Here is a 25,506-nt window from a genome sequence, read left to right as displayed (position 1 = left end):
TACCACTGAAGGTATTGACTGGAGTTCCTTTTGCCCAATACATCATGCCTGGGTCTCAGGGAAAACCTACAAGGTATAACACAAAGACAAAACATGGTCTAAAGTGACAGAGCAAGTATCAGCACCAGACTCACAAATGGCAGGAATGTTGGAAGAATCAGAACGGGGAAGATGTGGTCTACAAACAATAGGATATTCCTCAGCCATCAGAAAGGACGAATACCCACCATTTGCTTTAACATGGATGCAACTGGAGAGTATGATGCTGAGTCAATCGGAGTAAGTAAGTCAATCGGAGTAAGTAAGTCAATCGGAGTAAGTAAGTCAATCGGAGAAGGACAATCATATGATTTCACTCATACGGGGAATATAAGAAATAGTGAAAGAGATTATAAGGGAAAGGAGGGGAACTGAGTGGGTAAAATTAGAGAGGGAGACAAACCATGAAAGACTCTGGACTCTGGAAAACGAAAAAAGGGTTGTGGAAAGGGGGGTGGAGGGGTAACTGGGTGACGGGCACTAAGGGGGGCACTTGATGGGGTGAGCACTAGGTTACTACATGTTGGCAAATTGAATTTAAATAAAAAAGAATCAGAATGGGGGATTTTAAATAAGTAGGATTAATATGCTAAAGTCACAGCTGGAAGAGCTGACAACATGTAAGAACAGATGGGTCATGTAAACAGATGGAAAATCTAAGAAAAAATTCTGGAAATGCTAGAGACCACCAAAAGTAAGCCAGAGAATGCCTGTGACTGCCTCATCAGTAGACGGGACTCAGCAGATGACGAAGCCTCTGGGCACGAGCATGTGCCAACAGTCTCCCAAAGTAAAGAGCAAAGAGCAGAAAAGACTGTGACAATGCCACTGAATATCCAACACAGCTACAAAGGATGTAACATGTGCATAGGGCAACCACTCAAACAAGGAAAATGAGAGAAAGGAACAGAAACTATAGCTGAAGCAATAATGACAGAGACTTTTGCTCCAAATTAATGTCAGACACCAAACCACAGATCCAGGATGCTCAGAGGACCCCAAACAGGATAAATGCCAAAATGAAGTGACACCTTAGCAGAGGACATTTAAACTGCAGGAAAAATAGCCTGCCTAAAGAGGAGGGAAGGTAAAAATGATGTTGGACTCCTCCTCAGAAACTGTGGGGATTGGGCAGCCCGGGTGGCTCGGCGGTTTAGCACAGCCTTCGGCCCGGGGCATGATCCCGGAGACCCCAGATTGAGTCCCACGTCGGGCTCCCTGAGTGGAGCCTGCTTCTCCCTCTGCCTGTGTCTCTGCCTCTGTCTCTCATGCTCTCTCTCTCTCTCTGTCTCTGTCTCTCATGAATAAATAAATAAAATTTTTTTAAATTTTTTTTTTTTAATTTATGATAGTCACAGAGAGAGAAAGAGAGAGAGGCAGAGACATAGGCAGAGGGAGAAGAAGGCTCCATGCACCGGGAGCACGACGTGGGATTCGATCCTGGGTCTCCAGGATCGCGCCCTGGGCCAAAGGCAGGCGCTAAACTGCTGCGCCACCCAGGATTCCCTAAATAAATAAAATCTTAAAAAAAAAAAACCTCTGCCCTACAAAAGACACTGCCAAGAGAATGAGAAGACAGTAAAACTGGGAGAAAATATTTGTAAAAATATGTCTGGTAGAAAGACTTATCCAAAATAGACAAAGAATTCTTAAAACTCGATAAGAAAGCTAAAAACTATTTAAAAAATAAGCAAAGATCTGAGCAGTCACCTCACCAGAGGAGATATAGAGATGGCAAACACAGGAAAAGATGCTCCATATATGTCACCAGAAAAATGAAAATTAAAACAAGAGACTACTGCATACCTGTTAAAAGGGCAAAAATTGAAAAACACTGACAGCAACAAATGCTGATGAAAATGTGGAGCGAGCAACAGGAGCTCTAATCATGGCAGGTGGGAAAGCAGAATGGCACAGCCACTTTGGAAAAATAATTTCACAGAAAACTAAACCTTACCATATAATTCAACTATTGTGCTCATTGTTATTTATCCAAGTGAGTTGAAAATCTACATATATATATACACAAAAACCTGTAGCTTTGTTCAAAATTACAAAATGTGGAAGTAACCAGGATGTCCTTCAGTAGGTGAGTAAATACACTGTGGTATGTCCAAACATTTGAATATTACTTAGCACTGAAACAGAAATGAGGTATCAAACCATGAAATGTCTGTAGGAAACTTAAATGCATTTTACTAAGTGAAAAAAGCCAATATAAAAAGGCTCAATACTGTTTGGTTCCCATTTTATTAGATTCTATTAGATTCTACAAAAACAAAACAATGGAAACTAAAAAAAAAAAAAAAAAATTGGTGGTTGTCCAGGGTTTGGAGGGAGGGAGTGATGAACCAGCAGAGCACAGAGGATTTTCAGAGCAATGAAATCATTCCTTTTTTTTTTTTTTTAAGAGATTTAGTTATTTATTTATGATAGACACACAGAAAGAGAGAGAGAGAGAGGCAGAGACACAGGCAGAGAGAGAAGCAGGCTCCATGCCAGAAGCCCGACGCGGAACTTGATCCCGGGACTCCAGGATCGCGCCTTGGGCCAAAGGCAGGCGCCAAACTGCTGAGCCACTCAGGGATCCCCGAAATCATTCTTTTTGATATGATGATGAAGGGTAGATACGAGTCACAATCCACAGAATATACAGGACCAAGAGTGAACCTGAATGTAAACCATGGGTTTAATGGGACAATGAAATAGTCTATTTTTAGCCTTCCCACAAAGGAAAGCTGAGAACAGGATGGCTTCACTGAGGAATTCTACAGAACATTAAGAGAGGTTAACCCCAGTCCTTCTCAAACACTTCCAAGAAATAGGTGGACAAGGAACACTTCCCAACTCATTTTCAGAGGCCAGTTTTATGCGGATACAAAAGCCCAACAAAGACACAGCAAGAAAGGAAAACTAGAAACAGGGATGCCTGGGTGGCTCAGTGATTGAGCGACTGCCTTTGGTTCAGGGCGTGTTCCCGAGGTCCTGGGATCAAGTCCCACATTGGGCTCCCCACAGGGAGCCTGCTTCTTCCTCTGCCTGTGTCTCTGCCTCTCTGTGTGTGTCTCTCATGAGTAAATAAATAAAATCTTAAAAAAAAAAAAAAGGAAAACTAGAGATAAGTGTCCCTCATGAATATAAATGCAAAGTTAACAACAGACTAGCACACCAAATCCAGCAGCACATTACAGTGATTATACACTGTGACCAACCGGGATCTTATTCCAGGAATCTAAGAGTGGTTCAGCATATTAAAGTCATGTAATAATGTCACTGATAGAATGAAAGAGAAAAAAAACGCATGACCATCTCAATAGATGCAGAGTTCACTTGAAAAACCCCAACATCCTTTCACAAAAGAAAATACCCAACCACTTAGGAATAAAAGGGAATTCTTCAGGCTGATAAAGGTCATCTATGAAAACTCACAGCTAACGTCATGCTCAATAGTCAAAGATTGAAAGCTTCCTCCCTAAACATCAGAAACAAGTCAATGATGTCCTCTCTCACCGTTTCTATTCAACATTGTTCTGGAAATCCCACTCGGGAATTTAGGCAAGAAAATGAAATAAAAGGCATGCTGATTGGAAAGCAAGAAGTAAAACTATATTCCCAGAGGACATTATTTTATATATATATATATATATATATAAAACTCCAAGGAATACACACAATATTAGTTAGTACATGAGTTCAACAAAGTAGTAGGAAAAAATACAAAAATCAGTTTCATTTCCATTAACTAGATTAGTAACAAATATGAAAATGAAATTAAGACAATTTCAAAAATATTAATAGGAATATTTTGAAATTTACTACAAATTTATAATAATCAGAACAGTACAGTAGTGGCATAAAAATAAACCCTTGAGTGTATGGTCAAATGATTTTTGACAATAGTGCCATGAGGAAAGAACAGTTTTTTCAACAAATGGTGCTAGAAAACTGTAGTTCTATATGCAAAAGAATGAATTTCATCCTTTATCTTACCCCATATACAAAAATTAACTCAAAGTGGGTCAAAGAACTAAAAGTAAGAGCTTTTGTTCCTTAAGTTCCACATATGAGTGAAATCTAATGGTATTTGCCTTTCTCTGACTTATTTCCCTTAGCATAATACCCTCTAGTTCCATCCATGTCATTGCAAAGGCAAGATTTCATTCTTTTTTTTATGGCTGAATAATATAATTGGGGGAAAAAAAGAAAGGGAGGAAACCAAGAAGCAGACACCTAACTATAGAGAACAAACTAATAGTTACCAGACCAGAGGTGAGTGGGTGATGGATAGAACAGCTCATGGGGATTATTGTTTTTTGCCCACTTCCTCACTTTTTTTGTAATTTAAATTTTGGGGGCAGCTGGGTGGCTCTGTTGGCTAAGCATCTGCCTTTGGCTTGGGTCATGATTTCAGGGTCCTGGGATTGAGCCCCACCTCAGGCTCCCTGCTCAACCGGGAGCCTGCTTCTCCCTCTCCCTCTGCCCTTCCCCCTTGCTTGTGTTTTATGTTGTCTCTCGCTCTCTATCTCACATAAATAAATAAATAAATAAATAAATAAATAAATAAATAAAATCTTTTAAAAATATATAAATTTTGTAGTTAATATATAGTGCAATATTCATTTCTGGAGTAGAATTCAGTGATCCATCACTTAATACAACACCCAGGGCTCCTGACAAGTGCCCTCCTTAATACTCTTCGCCCATTTAGCCCATCCCCCACCCGCCTCCCTCCATCAGGTGATGAAGATTAAGGAGGGCACTTGTGATGAGCACTAGGTGATGTATGGAAGTGTTGAATCACTAAATTGTACGCCTGAAACTAATAGGACACTGTATGCTAACTACCTGGAATTTACATGAAAATTTTTTAAAAATAAAATAAAACAAAAAAAATAAAATAAAATAAAACTAAGAGCTAACACTATAAAACTCAAAAGACTACAAAGGGCAAAAGCTTTGTAACATTGGATTTAGCGATGATTCTTGGATGTGACATAAAAGCACAGGCAACAATGGGACACCTGGGGAGCTCAGTCGGTTGAGAGTCCAACTCCTGGTTTCAGGTCAGGTCATGATATCACAGTCATGAGATGGAGCCCTGATTTGGGTTCATGCTCAGGATGGAGTCTTCCTGAGACTCTGTCAATCTCTCTCTCTCTCTCCTTCTCCCCCTCCCCCATCATGCATATGCACACACTCTGTCTCTAAAATAAATAAATAAAATCTTTAGGAAAAAAAACCACAGGCAACAGAAGAAAAAAGAAGATAAGTTGGACTTCATCAAAATTTAAAATTTTTGTGTCCAAAGACACAATTATGAGAGTGAAAACACAGCTCACAGAATGGGAAAAAATATTTGATGAGAGATCAATATCTAGAGTATACAAAAACTCCAACAACAAATAAACAACCCAATTTAAAAATGGGCAAAGAGATGTCCTCAAAAAAAGATATAAAATCACCAATAAGTACATGAGAAAAGGATCAGCATCACTAATGTTAGGAAAAAACAAACCAAAACCACAATGAGACACCACTTCACACCTACTAGGATGGTCATTATTTTTTTTATTTTTTATTTTTTAAAGATTTTATTTATTTATTCATGAGAGACACAGAGAGACTGAGGCACAGATACAGGCAGAGGGAGAAGCAGGCTCCATGCAGGGAGCCCGATGCAGGACTCGATCCCGGGTCTCCAGAATCACACCCTGGGCTGAAGGCAGTGCTAAACTGCTGAGCTACCCGGGATGCCCATTATTTTTTTTAAAAAAACAGAAAACAAGTGTTGGCAAGTACGTGGGGAAATTGGAATACCTGTGCACTGCTCATAGGACAGCAGGAATGCAAAATGGTATAGCTGCTTTTGAAAATAGTATAGGGGTTCCTTCCTCAAAAAATTAAAAATTACCATATGACCAGCAATACCACTTTAGGAAACTGAAGCAGGGACTAGAACAGACATTTGTGTATCAGTGTTAATAGCATTAATCACAGTAACAAAAAAGGTGGAAACAATCAGTTGTCTACCAACAGGTGAATAGATGAACAAAATATGGTATAAAGGAATGAAATTATGACATATGCTACCACATAGATAAACCTTGAATACATTGTGAGTGAAAATAATACAGGCAAAGAAAAGGCTATTTATAATATGATTCTATTTATGTGAAATACATAGAATAATCAAATTCATAGAGACAAGGCAGCCTGGGTGTCTCAGTGGTTTAGTGCCACCTTCGGCCCAGGGCGTGATCCTGGAGTCCTGGGATCAAGTCCCACGTCAGGGTCCCTGCATGGAGGCTGCTTCTCCCTCTGCCTGTGTCTCTGCCTGTGTCTCTGCCTCTGTCTCTTTCTGTCTCTCTGTCTCAAATGAGTAAATAAATAAAATATTTAAAAAAAATAAAAAAATAAATAAAACTAAGCTTTATGCCCAACACAGTGCTTGAACTTGCAACTCTGAGGTCAACCCTTGCATGCTCTTCTGACAGAGCCAACCAGGTGTCCCTACACAACACCTTTTTTATCCATTCATCTATCCACGGACACTTGGGTTGCTTCCATAAAAATATGTGAACAGTGCTTCAGTAAACATAATGGTGCACTTATCTTTTAGAATTAGTGTTTTTATTTTCTTTGGGTAAATACCCAGCAAAGGAATTACTGGATCATATGGTATTTCTCTTTAATTTTTTGAGGAATCTCCATACTGTTTTCCATAGAGGTTGCACCAATTCATATCCCCACCTACAGTGCACAAGGGCTCCTTTTTCTCCACATCTTCGTCAACACTTGTTATTTCTTGTATTTTTTATTCTAGCCATCCTGACTAGAGGTGAGGTGGTATCTCATTGAGGTTCTGATTTGCATTTCCCTGATAATTAGTGATGTTGAGCATCTTTTTATGTGTGTTTGTTGGCCATCTGCATGTTTTCTTTGGAAATGTCTCTTCAGGTCCTCTGTCCATTTTTAATAGGATTACTTGGGAGGTTGTTTTGGTGTGGGGTTATGTAAGTTCCTATTTATTTTTAAAAGATTTGTTTATTTGAGAAAAAGAGCAAGGGCAGGGGCAGAGGGAGAGGGGGAGGGAGAGAATTCTCAAGTGGATATAGCATTGCTGAATGCAGAGCATGCTGAATGCAGAGCCTAACACAGGGCTTGGTCCCAGGACCCTGAGATCATGACCTGAGGTGAAATCTGAAATCCAGAGTCAGTCACTTAACCAAATGAGCCACCCAGCTGCCCATAAGTTATTTATATATTTTATATATTAACTCCTTATTGGTCATATCATTTGCAAATACCTGCTTTTACTCAGTAGTTGCCTTTCTGTTTGGTTGATGTCTTTCTTTGCTGTGCAAAAGCTTTCTATTGTTGTGTAGTATCAATTGTTTAATTTTGCTTTTGCTTCCCTTGCCTGAGGAGACATGGTGAGACAAATGTTAAGGCCAATGTAAGAGAAATTACTGTTTCTTATAGGAGTTCCATGGCTTTAGGCCCGATATTTAAGTCTTAAATCCATTTCTGAGTTTACTTTTATGGATGGTGTAAGAAAGTGGTCCGGTTTCATTCTTCTGCATGTGGCTGTCCAGTTTTGCCAATACTGTTTGTTGAAGAGTCTGGCTTTTCTCTGTCATATATTGTCTCCCTTGTTGTAGATTGACCATATACATGTGGCTATATTTCTGGAGTCTCTATCTTGTCTCATGGATTCATTTGTCATTTTGTGCCAGTAAAATCTGCTTTAATTACTATAGCTTTGTCGTATCTCTCAAAGTCTGGGATTGTGATACCTCTAGCTTTGTTTTTTTTTCCTCTCAAGATTGCTTTGGCTATTCAGGGTCTTCTGTGGATCCACACAAATTTTAGGATTATTTGTTCTAGTTCTGTGAAAAGTACTGTCGGCATTTGGATAGGGACTGCATTGAACCTGTAGATACTACTGGGAAGTATGGGCTTTTAACAATATTCTTTCAAATTCATGAGCATGGACTACCTTTCCATTAGTTTGTGTCATCAGATTTTTAAAGAATTTATTTATTTATTTATTTATTTATTTATTTATTTATTTAGGCGGGTGGGGGGAGAGAGAGAGAGAGAGAGAGAGAGAGAGAATGTGTGCACGAGCACGGGGAGGGGCAGGGGGAGAGGAGAAGCAGGCTCCCTGTGGTGAGCCTGATGTATGACTGGATCCCAGGACCCTGAGATCATGACCTGAGCCAAAGGCAGATGCTCAACCACTGAGCCACTCAGGTGCTCTGTTCAATTTTTTTTCATAAATGTTTTATAGTTTTCAGACTACAAGTCTTTCACCTCCTTGGTTAAGTTTAATCCTAGGTATTTGATTTCTTTGGTGCAATTGTAAATGAAACTGTTGTCTTAATTTCTCTTTCTGCTACTTTATTAGTGTATAAAGATGCAACTAATTTCTGTGTATTGTTTGTACTCTGCAACCATATGAATTCACTTATTCTAATAGTGGAGTCTAGGGGTTTTTTGGTTTTTTTGTTTGTTTGTTTTTGGTTTGTTTTTCCTGTAAGTATGCTCCATGCCCAACATGGGGCTTAAACTCATGACCTTGGGATCATGATCTACCGACTGAGCCTTCCAGGCACCCACCCCAGGGTTTTCTGTATATATATCATGTCATCTGCAAATAGCAAAAGTTTTACTTCTTTCTTACCAATTTGGATGTCTTTTATTTTCCTTTTCTGATCACTGTGGTAGGACTAACAGTACTATGTTGAATAAAAATGGTGAGAGCAGGCATCCTTGTCTTGTCCTTAATCTTAAAAGAAAAGCTTTTATATTTTCACCACTGAGTATGATGCTAGCAGTGGGTTTTTCTTATATGGCCTTTATTATCTTGAGGTATATTCTAAACCCATGTCGTTAAGAGTTTTGATCATGAATCGATGTTGAATTTGGTCAAATGCTTTTTCTGCAACTATTGAGGTGATCATGTTTTTTTAACCTCATGCATCACATTGACTGATTTCCAAACATTAAACCACCCTTGCATCCCCAGAATAAATCCCACTTGATCATGGTGTATGATCCTTTTAATGTAGTGTTGAATGCAGTTTGTGAATACTTGGTGAGGATTTTTGCATCCATGTGTATCAGTGATATTGGCCTATAGTTTTCTTTTCTGCAGTATCTTTGATGGATTTTGGTTTCATAGCAGTGCTTGCCTTGTAAAAAAAAGATTTTTTTTAGATTCTATTTATTTATTCATGAGAGACACAGAGAGAGGGGCAGAGACACAGGCAGAGGGAGAAACTGGCTCCATGCAGGGAGCCTGATGAGAGACTCAATCCTGGGACCCCAGGGTCATGACCTGAGCTGAAGAGAGACGCTCAACCAGAGCCACCCAGATGTCCTCCTCTCTCTCTCTTTAGATTGTAAAGTGCATTTGGAGGCATTTGTTCCTCCCCTATTTTTTGGAATAGTTTAACTCTTCTTTAAGCATTTGGTAGAATTCACCCGTGAATCCAGCTGGTCCTCGACTTTTGTTCATTCGGAGTTTTTTAATAGCTAACTCAATTTCATTGCCAGCAATTAGTCTGTTCATATTTGTATTTCTTCCTATTGTCCAATTTGTTGGCACATAATTTTCCATACTGGTTTTATATAATCCATTATATTTCTGTGATATTGGTTGTTACTTCTCTTCCTTTCAATATAATTTATTTGGGTCCTTTTTCTTGATGAGTCTTGCTAAAGGTTCATCAAGATTGTTTCTCTTTCCAAAGAACCAGCTCTTGGTTTCATTGATCTTTTCTATGTTTTTGGTTTGGGGTTTTTGTTTTTTGTTTTGGTCTCTATTTCATTTTTTCTGCTCTTTATTATTTCTTCTGCTAACATTAGGTTTTGTTTGTTCTTCTAGTTCTTTTAAGTACAAGATTAGATTGTTTGAGATTTTTCTTATTCCTTGAGGCGGGCCTGTATTACAACAAATTTCACACTTAGAATTGCTTTCGCTATATCCCAAAGATTTTGGACCACTGTGTTTTCATTTTCATTTGTCTGAATGTGTTTTTTATTTTCAATTTGGTTTCCTCATTGACCCACTTATTATTTAGTATCATACGTTTTCTTATCATTGAGTTTTAATTCTTTGTATACTTTGGATAATAGCCATTTATGATATTTTCTCCAAGGCTGGGGGTTATCTTGTAATTCTTTTAACCATGTCCTTAGCATAGCAGAAGTTTTTAATTTTAATGAAATTCAGCTTATCAACTATTTATTTTATGGACTGTGATTTTGATATTGTATCTAAAGTCAATGACATGTCCGAAGTCATAGATTTTATGTTACCTTGTAGGAGTTTTATGGTTTTGTGTTTTACATTTAAGTCTATGATCCATTTTGAGTTAATTTTTGTAAATTAACTGCCTACATTCATTTTTTTAAATGTCCTGTTTCTCAACATATGTTGAAAAGACTGTTTTCTCCACTGAATCACCTTTCTTCCTTTGTAAATGATCAGCTCCCTATATTTTTGTTGGTCTACTTTGAGGCTCTGTATTCAGCTTCACTGATCTGTTTGCCAATACATGTCACACAATCTTGATTACTGTAGCTTTATAGTAAGTGCAGAAATTGGGTATTCCCTCTTCTTTTATCTTCTAGAAGAGACTATAGAGAACCGATGTAAGTTTTTTTCTTAAATTTTTTGTAGAATTTATTTTTGTTTACTTTTATTTATTTACTCATGAGAGACACAGAGAGACAGAGACACAGGCAGGGGGAGAAGCAGGCTCCATGCAGGGAGCCCGATGCGGGACTCGATCCCAGGACTCCAGGATCACGCCCTGGACCGAAGGCAGTGCTAAACCGCTGAGCCACCCAGGCTGCCCAATTTTTGGTAGAATTTACGTGAAACCATCTTGGTCTTGTGCCATCGTGGAGAGTTATTATTGATTCAATATCTTTAATAAATACAGGCCAATTTAAATGGTTAGTTTCTTGTGTGAGTTTGGGCAGATTGCATCTTACAAGGAACTACTCTTCTTAACCTAGGGTATCAAATAGATAATGAGTAAAAAATGGGTCCATCTCATTTAGGTTATCAAATAGAGTTGTTCATAGTATTCCTTTACTGTTCTTTTATCCAGCTGTAGTGATGCCCTTTCTGTTCATTTCTGATATGAACAATCCGTTTTCTCTTCTTCTTAGCCTGATTAGACACTTAGGTATTTTAGTAATTTTTTCAAATAAGCAGCTTTTGGTTTCATTAACTTTTCTCTGCTGATTCCTATTTCAATTTCATTGATTGCTGCTCCAATTTTTATTTTTCTTCTGCTTACTTTAAATGTTAAGAATTCCTCTCTTAGCAACCAAGTGTACAATACTGTTAACTGTAGTTACCATGCTGTACGTTTATAACCAGAGGTTTGTACCCTTTGACCACTTTTACCCATTTTTCCCTACTCGCTCACCTTTGCCCCTCGCAACCATCAATCTACTTTTATCTAGGAGTTTGGATTTTTAAGATTGCACATATAAGTGAGATCATACAGTATTTGTCTTGCTCTGCTTTATTTCACTGAGCATCAAGGGCCACCAATATTGTCAAAAGGAAATGGCAGGATTTCCTTTTTTTAGTTAAGGAATAATATTCCATCATATATGTATATATACATATATACATACACACATATATATGCTGCATTTAAAAATTTTAATTCCAGCATAATTAGCATACAGTGGTAGTTTCAGGTGTATAATATGGTTCAACAGTTTTATACATTACTCAGTACTTAAGTGTTTTCTTAATCCTCTTCACTTATTTCACCCATTCCTCCCCACTCACTCCCCCACCTCCTCTCTGTTAACCACGTTTGTTCTCTATATCTAAGTCTGGTTTTTGTCTTTTTTTGTTCATTTGTTTCTCAAATTCCACATGAGTGAAATCATATGGTATGTCTTTCCCTGACTTTATTTCACTTAGCATTATACCCTCTAGATCCATGTTGTTGCAAACCGCAATATTTCATTCTTTTTATGGCTGAGCAAATATTCCACTGTATATATACCAGATTTTGTTATCCCATCAATCTATGGGCACTCAGATTGTTTCCACGTGGCTATTGTGAACAATGCTGCAATGAATATAGTAATACAAGTATCATTTTTGAGATACAGATTTTATTACCTCTGGATATACACTGAGAAGTGAAATTGCTGGATTACATTGTAGTTCTATTTTTAATTTTTCTTTTATTATTTTTTAAGATTTTGTTTATTTATTCATGAGAGACACAGAGAGAGAAGCAGAGACAGAGGCAGAGGGAGAAACAGGCTCCACGCAGGGAGCCTGATGTGGGTTTCAATCCCGGATCCTGGGATCACGCCCTGAGCCAAAGGCAGATGCACAACCGCTGAGCCACCCAGTTGTCCATATTTTTTATTTTGTAAAGGAACTGTCATACTGTTGTCCACAGTGGCTGTGCCAGTCCACACTCCCAAAGACAAGTGACAAACTTTCCTTTTTCTCCACATCCTTGCCAACGCCTGTTATCCTTTGTATTTTCAACAATAGCCATTCTAATGTGTGTGGTGAAATTTCATAGTGGTTTTAATCTGCACTTCTCTGATGATTAGTGATTCTGAGCACCTTCTCATTTGTGAAATCCCGCGACTCCAGGGTCATGCCCTGAGCTGAAGGCAGGCACTTTAACCGCTGAGCCACTCAGGCATTCCAAGGAGCTTTCTCCTTATGGTTTCTTCTACAAATTTTATAACTTGAGGTTTTACAACTTAATTATTGATTTTAGATCTTTTTTAAAAAAAGATTCTAAGAGAGAGAGAGAGAGGCAGAGACATAGGCAGAGGGAGAAGCACGCTCCCTGTGGGGAGCCCCATGTGGGACTCCATCCCAGGACCCCAGGACCATGCCCTGAACTGAAAGCAGATGCTCAACCACTGAGCCACCCAGGTGTCCCTCTTTCAGCGTTTTTAAAGTCTTTCTTAGATCATTCCATCTCTCTGCTTCTATTACCCATCTGTTACTACATGGTGTCTAACTTTTTCCATTACTGCTCTCAACATTAGTCAACATCACTTTAAAAATCCTGGTCTGATACGTCCAACATTTCTGCTATATTGGAGTCTGATTCTGATACTTACTCGGTCTTTTCAGAGTGTTTGAGGTTTTATTTTTTTTCCTTTTAATTTTATTATGCTTAAGTCTGTTGAAAGCCAGACCGATGCGCTGGGGAAAGGGAACTACAGTAAATAGGCATTAGTAATATACTGGCAAGGTGGCGGCAAGAGGAAGCATTCCACAGGCTTACAACCAGGTCTGTGATTCGACCACCTGTGTCCCTGGGCTCTGAACTCCACAAGGGCTTCACAGTTGTTTTTTTGTTTTTCATTCCTTCAGGTAGTAAAGATGGCCAGAGGGGACCGGAGATGGGGATTTCCCTTCCTGCAGGTCACCTAGGCCATGGTAAAATAATTTGTCCCGAGAGGAGGGCTGGTTAAGAGCAGCATGCTCTAGGATATTTCAAAATGTCTCCTTTTCCCCTTCTGCTGCAGGAGAGAAGCCTGAGGGGACTCATCCGTGACACCCACGGTGAGAATCCTGCAGAGCACTGCTGGAGGTAAAACTCAACCTAAGTGTGAGGGTCCCCTATGCTGGGGCCCTCCTGGACTTTGCACTGCACTGAGCTTTCAGCAATCTGCCAATTACAGTTCAGGTTTTCCTGCCCAGGTTATAACTGGTCTGGTAAGTTGTAATTCTCTGTATCTGTAATTTTGGGGAGTGGCGTGTCCTGTGACCTCACTCCTCTGATAGATCCAAGAAGGGTGGTTGTTTGTTCAGCTTTTCACTTGTTAGGAAAGTGATGACTAAACTCCATACAAGTTGGACCAGAAACTAGAGGTTCTCTTGGAAGATTTTTTTTTTAAGATTTTATTTCTTTATTCATGAGAGACACAGAGAGAGGCAGAGACACAGGCAGAGGGAGAAGCAGGCTCCACTCAGGGAGCCTGATGTGGGACTCGATCCCGGGACCTCAGGATCACACCCCGGGCCGAAGGCAGGCAGTAAACCACTGAGCCACCCAGGGATCCCCCGATTCTTGGAAGATTTTTTGAGTACTGACTCAATTTCCCTTTTAACATAAGATTATTTCCTCTGGAGTCAGTTTTTGTATTTGGTGTGATTCAAGTGACTTTTCAATTCATCAAGGTTATCTAATTTGTTAGCACTGTTATAATCTGCTTTATTCGCACCAGGCCGTAATATCCCCACTCTCATCACTGAGGTCAGTAATTTGAGTCATCTCTGTTTTCTAGTCTAGCTAAAAGTTTGTCAATTTGTCCATCTTTTATAGGAAATAACTTTGTTTTCATTGATATTTTTCCTATTGACTTTTCTATTTCATTCATCTCTGCTCTATTATTTCCTTCTTTCTGCTGCATTCTGGTTTAGGTTATCTATGTTTTTAGTGTATAAATGTTCATAAAACTTTTTGATAATCCTTTATATTTCTGTAAAATCACAAGTAATTTTCCCATTTTCATTTCTGACTTTTAGTAGTCTTTTTTTCATGGTGTAAAGGTCCATCATTTTGCTGATCTTTTCAAAGAAACAGCTTTTGGTTTTGTTGATTTTCACCATTTCCCCCCACTGCTTATTTCATTATGTCCACTCTATCCTTACCATTTCCTTTCCTCTGGATGCTTTGGGCTTAGTTTGTTCTCTTCTTCAATTTCCTTAAGAGATTAGGTAATTGATTCGAGGTCTTCTTTTCTTCTTCATATCTTCTTTGGCTCATTTTTTTTTTAAGATTTTATTTATTTATTCATGAGAGACACAGAGAGAGGCAGACACATGCAGAGGGAGAAGCAGGCTCCATTGCAGGGAGCCCGATCTGGGACTCCATCCTGGGACCCCGGGATCACGACCTGAGCCGAAGGCATATGCTCAACCGCTGAGCCACCCAGGCGTCCCTGACTAAATATCAAGTACAGTTTCGTTTACACCTATCTGTGGATTTCACAATTTCATTGTTATTCCTTATTTTATTCTATTAACATTGGACAATTTAATGTGTATGATTTCAATCTTTACTGTTTTGTGGTTTAACATGTGATTGATATCCTGGAGAAAGTTCCATACGCACTTAATAAGAATGTGTATTCTGTCGTGGGTTGGTGTGTTCTCTAGGTGTATTAGGTCCAGCAGGCTTATAGAGTTGGTATTTTTTCTCTTTTTTTTTGTTGATATTGCATCTTGTTCTATTATTGAAAGTGAGATACTGAAGTCTCCAACTCTTGTTGAACTTTCCCCCTTCAATTCTGGCAGTTTTTGCTTAGTAGGTTTTTGGGCTCTGTTGTTTGGTGCATTTATAATTGTTATAACTTATTGGTGAATTAACTTTTATTATTATATACCTTCATCTCTCATAATTTTTGTCTTCTAGTCTGTTTTGTCTGATATTACTATGTGGCTACTGTTTGCAGGAAATATTTTTTTCCATTCTTTTACATTCAACTGGTATGTATTTTTAAATCTAAAGCAAGTCGCTTAGGAATGCACAGCTCAATCAGTGTGAGAAATCACTGCAACATGGCAAGTAAATCTATCCCAGCTCTGGTCTCTGTTGTATGTTTCCACTTCATAATGTAGAATACATAGTGCCGATACTCAGAGTTACCCCTAGGAGAAGAGTGGGTGTAGAGTGTGCAGTTTACAGAACTCCAGCCGTGGACACTTCTTTGCACTCTTCTATATTGTGTGTTACCCTTAACACCCTTGGGTAAATAAATCTTAATTCCCTACTTGAGAGTAAGATGAACAAAAGGGATCCTGACATGCGAGTATGTGATGGATTCTATTGCTGTCTCCTTCTAGGAGACCCAGGTGGGGGTGTGCTCATGGCATCAATGCAGGGAGACCTTTTCTTTGGGTGAGGTACTATAGCATTGCCTTTTCCTGCTTAGAAGCAGCTCTGTGTGTGTGTGTGTGTGTGGGGGGGGTAATTTTCCCACCTCAGGGACCCGGGTTTACAAAAGCAAGGTTAACAGATGACTGAGGTGAACTCATAAGAGCCAGGGTGCTTGCCTATAAGAAATCTGACAAAATGGTAACACACAGCCCTTCCAGCCCCACTGTTCACACACAGCTGAAGGGTGAGCATGTGCAGAGGAAAATCTGAGAGTAGCCCACTCCTGCCATGATCCCCCTCCAGGTGACACCAGAATGTAGGCACATCTGTTGTCGCAGGAGGCTCCTAAGGGCAGGATGCAGCCTAGAGCCTCACTGGGGCTGGCGGATGGAGGCATCCTATTGATAATACGATGTGGGGGGGCCCAGGGAAATTTGTAGCTACTGGTCATACAATCTGTGTTCACTGTGTGCAAATGTGGGCTGTACTTTAGGATGGGTGCTGTTTCTTTTTCTTTTTTTTTAATTTTTATTTATTTATTTATGATAGTCACAGAGAGAGAGAGAGAGAGAGAGAGAGAGAGCAGAGACAGGTAGAGGGAGAAGCAGGCCCCATGCACCAGAAGCCCGACGTGGGACTCGATCCCAGATCTCCATGATCGCGCCCCAGGCCAAAGGCAGGCGCTAAACCGCTGCGCCACCCAGGGATCCCGGGTGCCGTTTCCTAAATGCCAACAACGGTTTGGTTAAAAAGCGGACTTAAGTTCATACTCCCATAGGACAAAGGCCCAGCTCCATGGCCTGGCACCCCAGACCCTGGGGAAGACGACAGTCACAGCAAGAACCACATCATTGTCACCTGAGCACCTTCCACATGACAGTTACCCAGGGCTTGATGAAATTTCACAGTAACCTCTGAGCCAAGAACCATCACCCCTAACCTACAGAAGGGAAACAGGCTCAGAAAAAAGTCAGCCTGGTATGTGAGCACTGAAAGAGGGCAATTCAACCAAAGGTCTGTCTTTAAGCTGGAGCTGTTGTTTCTAGCTCTGGGAACCGGCTAGGGACTGGGGTGAAAACCACTGCAGGGAGATGGAGGAGGCAGTGGGAATGGAGACTTTCCTTCTTGAAAGGAAGGCCAAGGCCAACTGCTCTCCCCCCATCCCCTGCAAGAGGCTGCCACTCCACCCCTGAAATGAAGAACCAGAGCATGCTGAGGGATAGAGAAGGCCTCATCATCTGTGCTTGTGGGTCAAATAAGCAAATGATGGGACTGGGCCAGTCACATGCGCCGTGCACAAGATGGTACCTGCCCGGCCCAGCCCACAGCCAATATCCCCTCCTCCTCCAGATCTGTCATGGGCTGTCTTCCACCGGTTCCAGGGGCCTGGTGGGCGGCATGGGCAGCAGGGGAGCAAGATTCCTTCTAGCTGCTGAGTTAGAAAAATGAGTCTCTTTCAAAAGGTTTCAAGCTGAACACGGGTTCAGGCAGCCACTACCCAAGCCAGACGGGGATCCTGAGGGAGGAGCCCTGCAGCGAGCACCAGTCAAGTGGAGACCTTGAGTGGAAAGAGGCGTCCTGGAAAGAGGCCGTCCCTCAGGCCTGACTGATGAGGGCAGAAGGACCGGTGCCAGAGCGCCCCCAGGACCCCGTTCCCTCAGCCAGGATCTGCCCATCAGCTCACGCCAGGACAGGCTCAGCAAGCCTCACAAACATTCCTGCAGGTGAACATAGCTTTGCAACAACCAGGAATTCTTGCCTGACTCTACTGACCCCCGGGGTCACACAGCACAAATCTGGACAGCAAAGGACCCCACCTCATCCAAATCTCTGCTCCTTGGGAGGGACAGCAAAGGTGGAGTGTCCTTAGTGCCACACTGCTGGGTACTCATGACACCCAAGACCCATGCCTCCCCTCTGCCCACACCTCCTGAAATGGGCCCCAGGCTGCTTCCACTTCCTACCCCAGGGTTACTGACACACTGGTTGTGTTTCAGGCCCTGGAATCACATTGCCTGGCTGGACCCCCCATCACCAGAAGTAGGGGTCAGAGCAGCCACAGAGAACAAGTCTTGTGCTTTTGTATTATTCTTTATTTATTGGTCCTACCAACGTGACCCTTACCAGGCCCACGGTTCCTATGTGCACTGGCTTTTCAGACATCCGTGCCGCACGGCCATGTCCCAAGTCGAGACCAAATGCTCCTTCCTACTCCTTTCCATGCTCTGCCTCACTTTCTCAGAATCTGAAGGATGTTTGTTTGTGTCTGTGTAAAGGTTCCTTGGCAGGAGAACATGCATATGATCTTAAAATAAAGACAACATTCTGACACTAAGATAATGCACAGAAAAAAATACAGTACTCAGACGTCATTGCAAATAAATACCCCATACAGATGAAGTTATCGTAAATGTAACATTATTTCTTATGAATCAACACTGTAACAGAGGTGAGAACAGGGGTCCCTAGAACTAGGAATAAGAAATGTTTATTCCAGGAAACAGAATTCTTTTATTCTTGCTACTTTTATATTATTATAATTTGTCCTTTATTTTGGAGGAGGGAGGATGCGCTCTTCCTCCCTGAGTACCAATTTTACCGAGGCACCGCCTCACTCAGCAAACCCCACGGGATACAGCCTGGGATTGCCCGGGGGCTTTATTGAGTTCTGTTTCCTGAAACTAACAGTGATTAGTTACACCAAGCAAGAGAATATAGAACGTCTCTCCCTCACATCTGCAAAGAACGCTGCGGCAGCCCCTGCCGGCGCCCCGCCCCCCGCTCTTCACAAACGTGGTATGCTGTTCGCACCACTTGCTCAGCTTGTCCCGCAGGTCCATTTGGTTCCCAAAGCACACACGACGGGCGTGTGTTCACTTTCCTTTTCTCAGCTCCTGAATTTGCAAGGATCCACACGGTAAAGAATCACTGACTAACAGAATTTTGCACAATTGCTGTTTTCTTTCCCTCGATGAAGATGCCCAGGTTCCGGCGTGAAGGCGTGCGCCTGTTCACACCTGCTGCTCCACATTGGCCTTCAACATCCCCGTCTAGCTCTGCACTGTCCATTTAGAGCTCACCCTGTGCTGGGACACCTCCCTTCACTGATGAAGGCACTGCTGGCAATGATTAATTACTAACAAAAAGGCGTTGAAACAGAACACCCTGAAAATTGACGGCTGTAGGATTTTCTAAGTGTACCACAATCTGGCACAAAAACCAGAGTAACAAAACAATTCCAATTTGGAATTTCACTGGTACAGTTGTATAAAATTCTGTTAATCAGTCATGCTTCCCAATGTCCTAAAACCCAGAAGATTCTGGAATTTGTAGGTAATACTACTCACTCAATAATTTATTTTTTGTTTTCAAGTGCCTATTACTGTTTAACCAGAGCAAAGGTCAAGTTTTCTTCTTGTTACATTGAACTATTCCTAAGAATAATAATAATACAATATGAAAAACCCCAGAATCGGAATACCCTGGATTTCTTAATGAACATGGCATTTAAAATCTGTAATTTCAAACGTGAACCATAATGCCGTTTGACCTAAAAGGCTGCTGAACCACAGCGTGGATACGTTTCGCCGAGCTCTTTGCCGGGTCGAGGCCTTCACCTAAACCTAGAGCTACATGCTAGGAAAACACATCCGGGCCCCGTGCTGATGTCAGATCAACACGGCGGGAGCTAAGTGGAGCGCTACAGGACCACGAGACAGACCACGGCATCTGAGACCGTCTCTATGGGGGGATTAAGGAAGCAAATATAATATCAAAATATCAAAAGTGCACAGGTTGATCAGATAAAAAAGGGCATCTGTAACAGGGAGACCCCAGTGTTGAGCGTTTCTAGCGGGTTTCTAAGCGAGCCTGATGGCCGCTGTCCAAGCAGGTTCTTCAGCGCGGCACAAAGGCCTTCCAGGCAGCAGCTGGCGGCATTCTCAATTAAAGCTTTTTTTCCTCTGCCATTAAACACTCAGGGAATGCTAATTTGGAAAGAACTGCAGTGGCATATCCAAACACGTTTCTAAGTGGACTTTTGGGCTGCCCTTCCTTCCTCTGCGTGGGCCCACGGGAGGGGGAGGGGCTGCAGCGTGACAGGGCCGCGGCCGAGTCCTCCCGGCAGCTACTCTACAGCTGAAAACGGGAGAAAACAAGACAGCGTTAGAACTGGCACCAGACAACCGAAGCTCTGGCTGGGCAGGATGTGGTGCGTTAGTTGGCGGCAGAGAAGACCCGCATGTGTTAGGAGGGGCCGCCAGCCCCGGATGCCTCTGGAAGACGCCTGCAGGTATGGAGAGAAGCTGCGGCCAGGCTGGGCAGAGGGCAGAAGCGGCGTGCAGGGCCGGCGGGCAGCCATGCCCCCGGAAGACCTGCTTGCAGAGGGGTCAGCCTACCCCTCCAGGGGGTGGGGGCATCTGAGACCTGACATCCTATCAGCAAAGCAGTACAGAGCTGGGGACAGGCGCGACCTGGCCCGCATCTCTTGACTGCTGGTCAGCCAAAGCCAAGGCGGTTGGAACTGCACCTGGAAGCTGGTGGGGCCCAAGGGGGGAGTGGGGTGAGGGGCTGCGTGATGCCCTCTGGCCACAGGGCTCTTCAGGGAAATGACTGCAGCTTTATTCCTCTAACCCCCACAGGGCCACAGGGAGAGAAATACTGAGAAGTCCTGCTTCCGTCTGATGCAGCCTCTGGGGATGGGGTGTCTAGCCGCTGTTGCTGCCTGTCCCCACCTCCAGGTCTGTGTAGCTGTTAAGGATCCCTTCCTGTCCTGGGCGAGGCTCTGGCTACAGATGTGGGAGTCCCTCATTTTAGCCCCTCACTGGGGGTGTCCAGAGCCCTGTTTCAGGGGGTCTGATGGTAGGCAGAGGGTGAAGAGCCCCTCCCCCCCCCCCGATGGCCAGGGACACCCTACCTATGAAGGGACGGGCTTCCTGTGAGGATAGGGTCTGGCCAGGCACTTACAAAGGTTTTCTCATGAGAAAACCCTACGCCTTGGTCCTGCCAGTGCGTCACCCCGCAGGCCACCTGACGGGTGTGCGATCTCAGGGAGGCTGCACCTGCTGAGTTCGGGACCCGGGTGCCTAGGCACCTGTGCACCACGTGAGCAGGAGTAGTGCTGTGTGCATGTGTGCCTGGGCGGGAGGATGCGGGGCTCGGGGTGTGGGGAGGACTGTGGACTTGTGTCCCAAACACAATGTGCAGTGAGATGCCACACAAACTGCAAAGGAATCCTCTCTGTAAACTGTGCCCGACTCTCTGGCTGGGGCCCCTAACACTGCTTCTGGCACCAGGGCTGCATTACACACATGCAGGGAACATGCAAGTTTCCTCTCAGGCTCCATCCACCCCCCACACCCCACGGGAGCCAACGGCGCACGGGCCCCGGGAAGCCACGCGGCTCTGACCCCTGTGACCCCTCTCCCCACCAGGAGAGTGGCTGCCAGGAGGGGTCCCAAGGGCTGAGGACAGACACAGAAATCACAGGGTCCAGGTGGAAGAGCGCACCGCCTCGGCCAAGTCCTTCCCTCTGTGCATTAGTCACGGTTAAGACCAGCCTAGCACCGCGGTCCCACTGCTGCTGGGTTAGTGGAGGTGAAGCAGAGGGTGACGTGCGGCAGGGTAGCTGCAGCTGCGGCCCCCGTAACCCTAATCGCAGTAAATGTTATACTTCTCGCCACAGAGCACCTGGGTGGTGAGCCCGGCACCCTCGGCCCTGTCGCTGGCACAGGCGCAGGTGTGACTTACGCTCGGGGTGCCTGGCTTGGCCTTGGAGGTGGCCTTGGCGCGACCCCGCCGGGTCTGCTCATGATCCAGCTCGAGCAGTTCCAGCCGCTGGGTGAGTGCCAGCTTCTGCTGGATGGCCATGCGCAGCAGGGAGTTGAGTGTCTTCTTCTCGTCCTCTGCGGCCGCCAGCTGCCGCTGCATCTCATCCAGCTGTGTGATGTACTCGTCACACCTGTGGGGGCACCAGGGGCGAGGGCGTGGCTGAAGCAGCGCAAGGCTGAGGACCAGAGGGAGGCCCGGGCAGGGGGAGGGGGCTCCGAAGCGTCCTACTCACTGGGCTGGAGGGAAGCGGCTGCCCCCCAGCTCTCTGGGAAGTGCGCCCCAGCTGGTTTCCACCATGGGAACTGGGAGGTGGTGCCTGCCCTTCAGGCCCCAGGTGGCCGAGGGGTGCCTGGCCCTCACAGGTGAGCCCAGGCAGGATCCAGCTTGTTTCTGGAACCATGGGTGCACAGTAGGTACTTAGCAAGTGACCCGACGGATAAGCAGAGTACAGGCAGGTGCGCATGTCCTCTCGCCCTACGGGGCTGGGAGACAAACGCCCCCTCCAGGTCCGTCCCTCACCTCCACCTGTCCTTCCTCCCTGAGTCTGTGACCTCAGCTGTGTGTGAGAAGCCAAGTTCTTAAATGAAATGGCGCGGAAGCGAGGGTGGCCAGGCCACCCGGGGTGAGGCACTGACCGTGAGGCCCCTTCAAGCTCTGCCCCCAGGACAGGGAGCCTCCGGGGAAGCCAGGAATATCCTACAACTTGAGGAACAGCAGCCTCTGACCGGATTCCAGCCCCACCTCACCCACAGCCTCAAGGGCCCTTCTGGACCACGAGGGCCCGTGCCTGCCCGACACCAGCCAGCAGGGGGCATCGTGCCCCTCAGTGCAAACACCTGAACCCAGGCCCCCGGGCAGGCCTGCCCTGACTTCCTGGCACAGGCACCTGGGCTGCCGCGTCCACAGCTGGCTGCCCTCCCCAGCTCAATCCCAGCTGGCAGCTCACACCCCAGGGTCCACTGCTGTCAGGCAGGGAACCTTCCTGGGGAATCTGTAGACTTCTGCCGGGTTCTGAGGGTGGACTCCGCCCTCACGCTGCCAGCCCACCTTGGGCCGTGGGCTCTCAGCCTCCTCCTGTTGCATGCAAAGTGCAGGCGACACTGCAGACAACAACCCTGGGGGCTTCCACCTGGGGCCAGAGCCGTGGGCATTACCTGGTGGCAAACATGGCTCGCAGGGAGGAGAAGGTGGCCGCATCTTCCTTCAGGGCCTTCAGCTCGTTACGCAGTTTCATCATGGTCTCGGTCACCATGGCCTTCTCGTTCTCGTACTTGCTCTTCAGATTGGCCAGAGCCACCTCCGCTGTCTGGGGGTCAGACACACAAAGGGCAGGGGGTTGAGACACATAGGGAGGGGCCCTCCGTCTCCTCGAGCTGCTGTCCGAGGCCCAGGGAGGGACAAGACCCGCCCGCCCAGCTGCACACCTGCTTGTTCGCCTTGAGCACCGTGCGCAGCGTGGTGATCTGCTCCCGCTTGGTGCTCAGCAGTGACTTCAGCTTGAGGATCTCCTCCATGAGTGCCTCCCGGTCCTTGTCTGCAGCAGGGCCCAGCTCCTGGGAGGCCAGGCGCTGCCGCGACAGCTCCGTGGTGCGGTCCACGGCCGCCTGCAGATGCCTGATCTGGTCGCGGATGATGGCGATCAGGTTATAGATGTTCATGGGCTCCCGGCGTGGGTCACTCAGAGGGGAGGGCAGAGAGGGGCTGGGCGAGGGGCTGCTGTCCCCCGCCCCACCTTCCGTGGCTGGCGGCCCTTTGGGTAGGACGGGTGAGCGGCGCCCACGGGCTTCAGGGCTGCAGTGGCCAGCGCCAGCCGGGCCCTCTCGGTAGTAGTCCAGCACGACGCGAGTGGGAGTCTCGTTGTTGCACATGCACACATGGTGGTACAGGTTGGCCAGCTCTTCACTGAAGGTCACCAGCTCGTCCTGGGCCACGCTCAGGCTGCCCTGTGTCTCACCCGCAACGTCACTCACCTTCTTCAGCTCTGCCTGCAGCCGGGCCAGCAGCTCGCGATCCTGGCGGCTGGCCTTCTCTAGCAGGGAGACCTTCTCAGTGAGCGCCTGGCTCTCAGCCTCGTGGCGGCCCTTCTCCTCAGCATGCCGGGCCTCACCGGCCTCATGCTCACCACGCAGGGCTTTCAGCTGCTCGCGGAGCTCACCTGCCTCTGCCAGGGCCACACGATACTTGCAAGCCAAAATCTCAGGCCCATTGATGTCCACCTCATAGTAGTCCCCGTCCTCATGGCTGTCACGCTCCTTCTCGCTGTCCAGGGCTGTCCGCCGCTCCTTGCTGGCCTGCAAGCGCCGCAGGGCGGTAAGGTTCTCTGTGAGGCGGCTCACTTCCTCGCGCTGCTCCGAAAGGGCCGCCCGCGCCTGCTCCAGCTGCTTCTGTGTGTCCTGCAGTGACGCCAGCAGGCCCACCTTCTCCCGCTCCATCTGCAAGAGCACAAGAGCCCCATCATCAGCCCACCGGAGCCCAGAAAGACCCAGTGGTGACCCAGTGGTGACCCCGCCGGCACCACAGCTATCCCCCTGCAGGTCTGTGCTGTGTGTAATGAGGGTGCCATGTGTGGGGCCTCGATGGGCCCCTCCTTGGAGATGTGTGGTAAATGGGGGTGGGCCATGCTACAGATCCCAGAACTCTGTTCTATACAGGGCGGGAAACTCTGACATGACATGTCCAGAGGACGCAGCTGCAGGAGATTGCCTGTGAGCCCTATGAGGCAGCAGGAGGGAACCTGCAGAAACCCAGGCTGTACCTCCCCTCAGCTCTGCAGCTCCACTGATGCTAGCAGTGTAGACTCCATAATAAATACTAGCAAGAGGGGAATGGGGCACCATGAGAGCAGAGCTGGAGCAGGGAATGTGCACAGCCGCCTCAAGGCCCTGTGGCTGGGACGACCCTGGCCACCCGCACCTGCATCAGCTGCTGCTTCAGCTTCTGGATCTCAGAGATGTTGAGCTCGCTGAGGAGGTCAGACACCAGGCTGGGGGAGGGCGGGGCAAGACCGTCCTTGGAGGGCGTGGAGGTCCGGTTGTCCAGCGGCAGCTTGGCCAGGCTGGCATGTTCGAAGCCGTTGGCCAGGGCCTCTGTGTCGTCACCGAGCTTGAGGCCATCCAGGGAGACATGCAGGTGGCTGGTGTAGAGAGAGTCGTTGATGCTCATGTAGTGTGACAGCTCCTTGCGGAGGCTGAGCTTCTGCTCCCGCTCCGTCTTTAGGGTCTCCAGCGCCTCCTCCAGCTGCCGCTCTGAGATCTCCTTGAGCCTGATGGCATCCTCCAGCTGGCTGTTGAGGTACTCGGTCTCCTCCTCCAGACGCTTGATCTCGTGCTTGAGGCCCTCAAACTCCACCTGGGGAAAGAGCGACAGCGTCTTGTGCCTGCACAAAGGGGAGGCAACAACAGGGCTCAGAGCGCCACTGTCAGCAGAGCCAGGATGCTCCTCAGAGCCACAGATGCCACGGAAACCAGAACGCATGTCTCTGCTGCAAATGCTGCAGATGTCAGGCTACTTACAATGTTACTAACTGCGTCCTGACTGTAGATTCCACAAAGTTACTTAGTGAACATTAATTGTTAATTGAATATTTTAACAAATATAAAAATGTACCACGACCATCACTTGTATTCCGGAATCCAGAGGGACCCCGACCCGGAGGCTCCCCAGGGGAAGCGGAGGTGGGGAAAGAATCCAGAGCTGCATGTATCTGGAGGTGGATGAGGGGGTAAGTGCG

General features: G+C 45.7%; 1 protein-coding gene across 2 annotated transcripts in view; it reads right to left on the bottom strand.

Annotated features, from left to right (window-relative positions):
- Positions 1–18,019: 18,019 nt before the first annotated feature.
- Positions 18,020–25,506, bottom strand: part of BICD2 (BICD cargo adaptor 2) — a 39,053-nt gene continuing 31,566 nt past the window's right edge. The window contains exons 4-8 of one of the 2 annotated variants that reach the window (XM_077911011.1): positions 24,690–25,124; positions 23,201–24,208; positions 22,931–23,082; positions 21,696–21,906; positions 18,020–20,084 (exon numbers count right to left, since the gene is read on the bottom strand). In XM_077911011.1, coding sequence (XP_077767137.1) covers positions 20,079–20,084; positions 21,696–21,906; positions 22,931–23,082; positions 23,201–24,208; positions 24,690–25,124 — 1,812 coding nt within the window. In that variant the 3' untranslated portion in view covers positions 18,020–20,078. Of the gene's footprint in view, positions 21,907–22,930; positions 23,083–23,200; positions 24,209–24,689; positions 25,125–25,506 lie in introns of both variants that reach the window. The other variant, XM_077911003.1, reaches the window with a different exon arrangement.

Source organism: Canis aureus, chromosome 1 (genome assembly GCF_053574225.1).
Source record: "Canis aureus isolate CA01 chromosome 1, VMU_Caureus_v.1.0, whole genome shotgun sequence".
In the NCBI taxonomy this organism is placed as follows: Eukaryota; Metazoa; Chordata; class Mammalia; order Carnivora; family Canidae; genus Canis; species Canis aureus.
The sequence above is the reverse complement of the archived record's forward strand: the minus strand, read 5'-3'. Positions and strand labels throughout refer to the sequence as shown.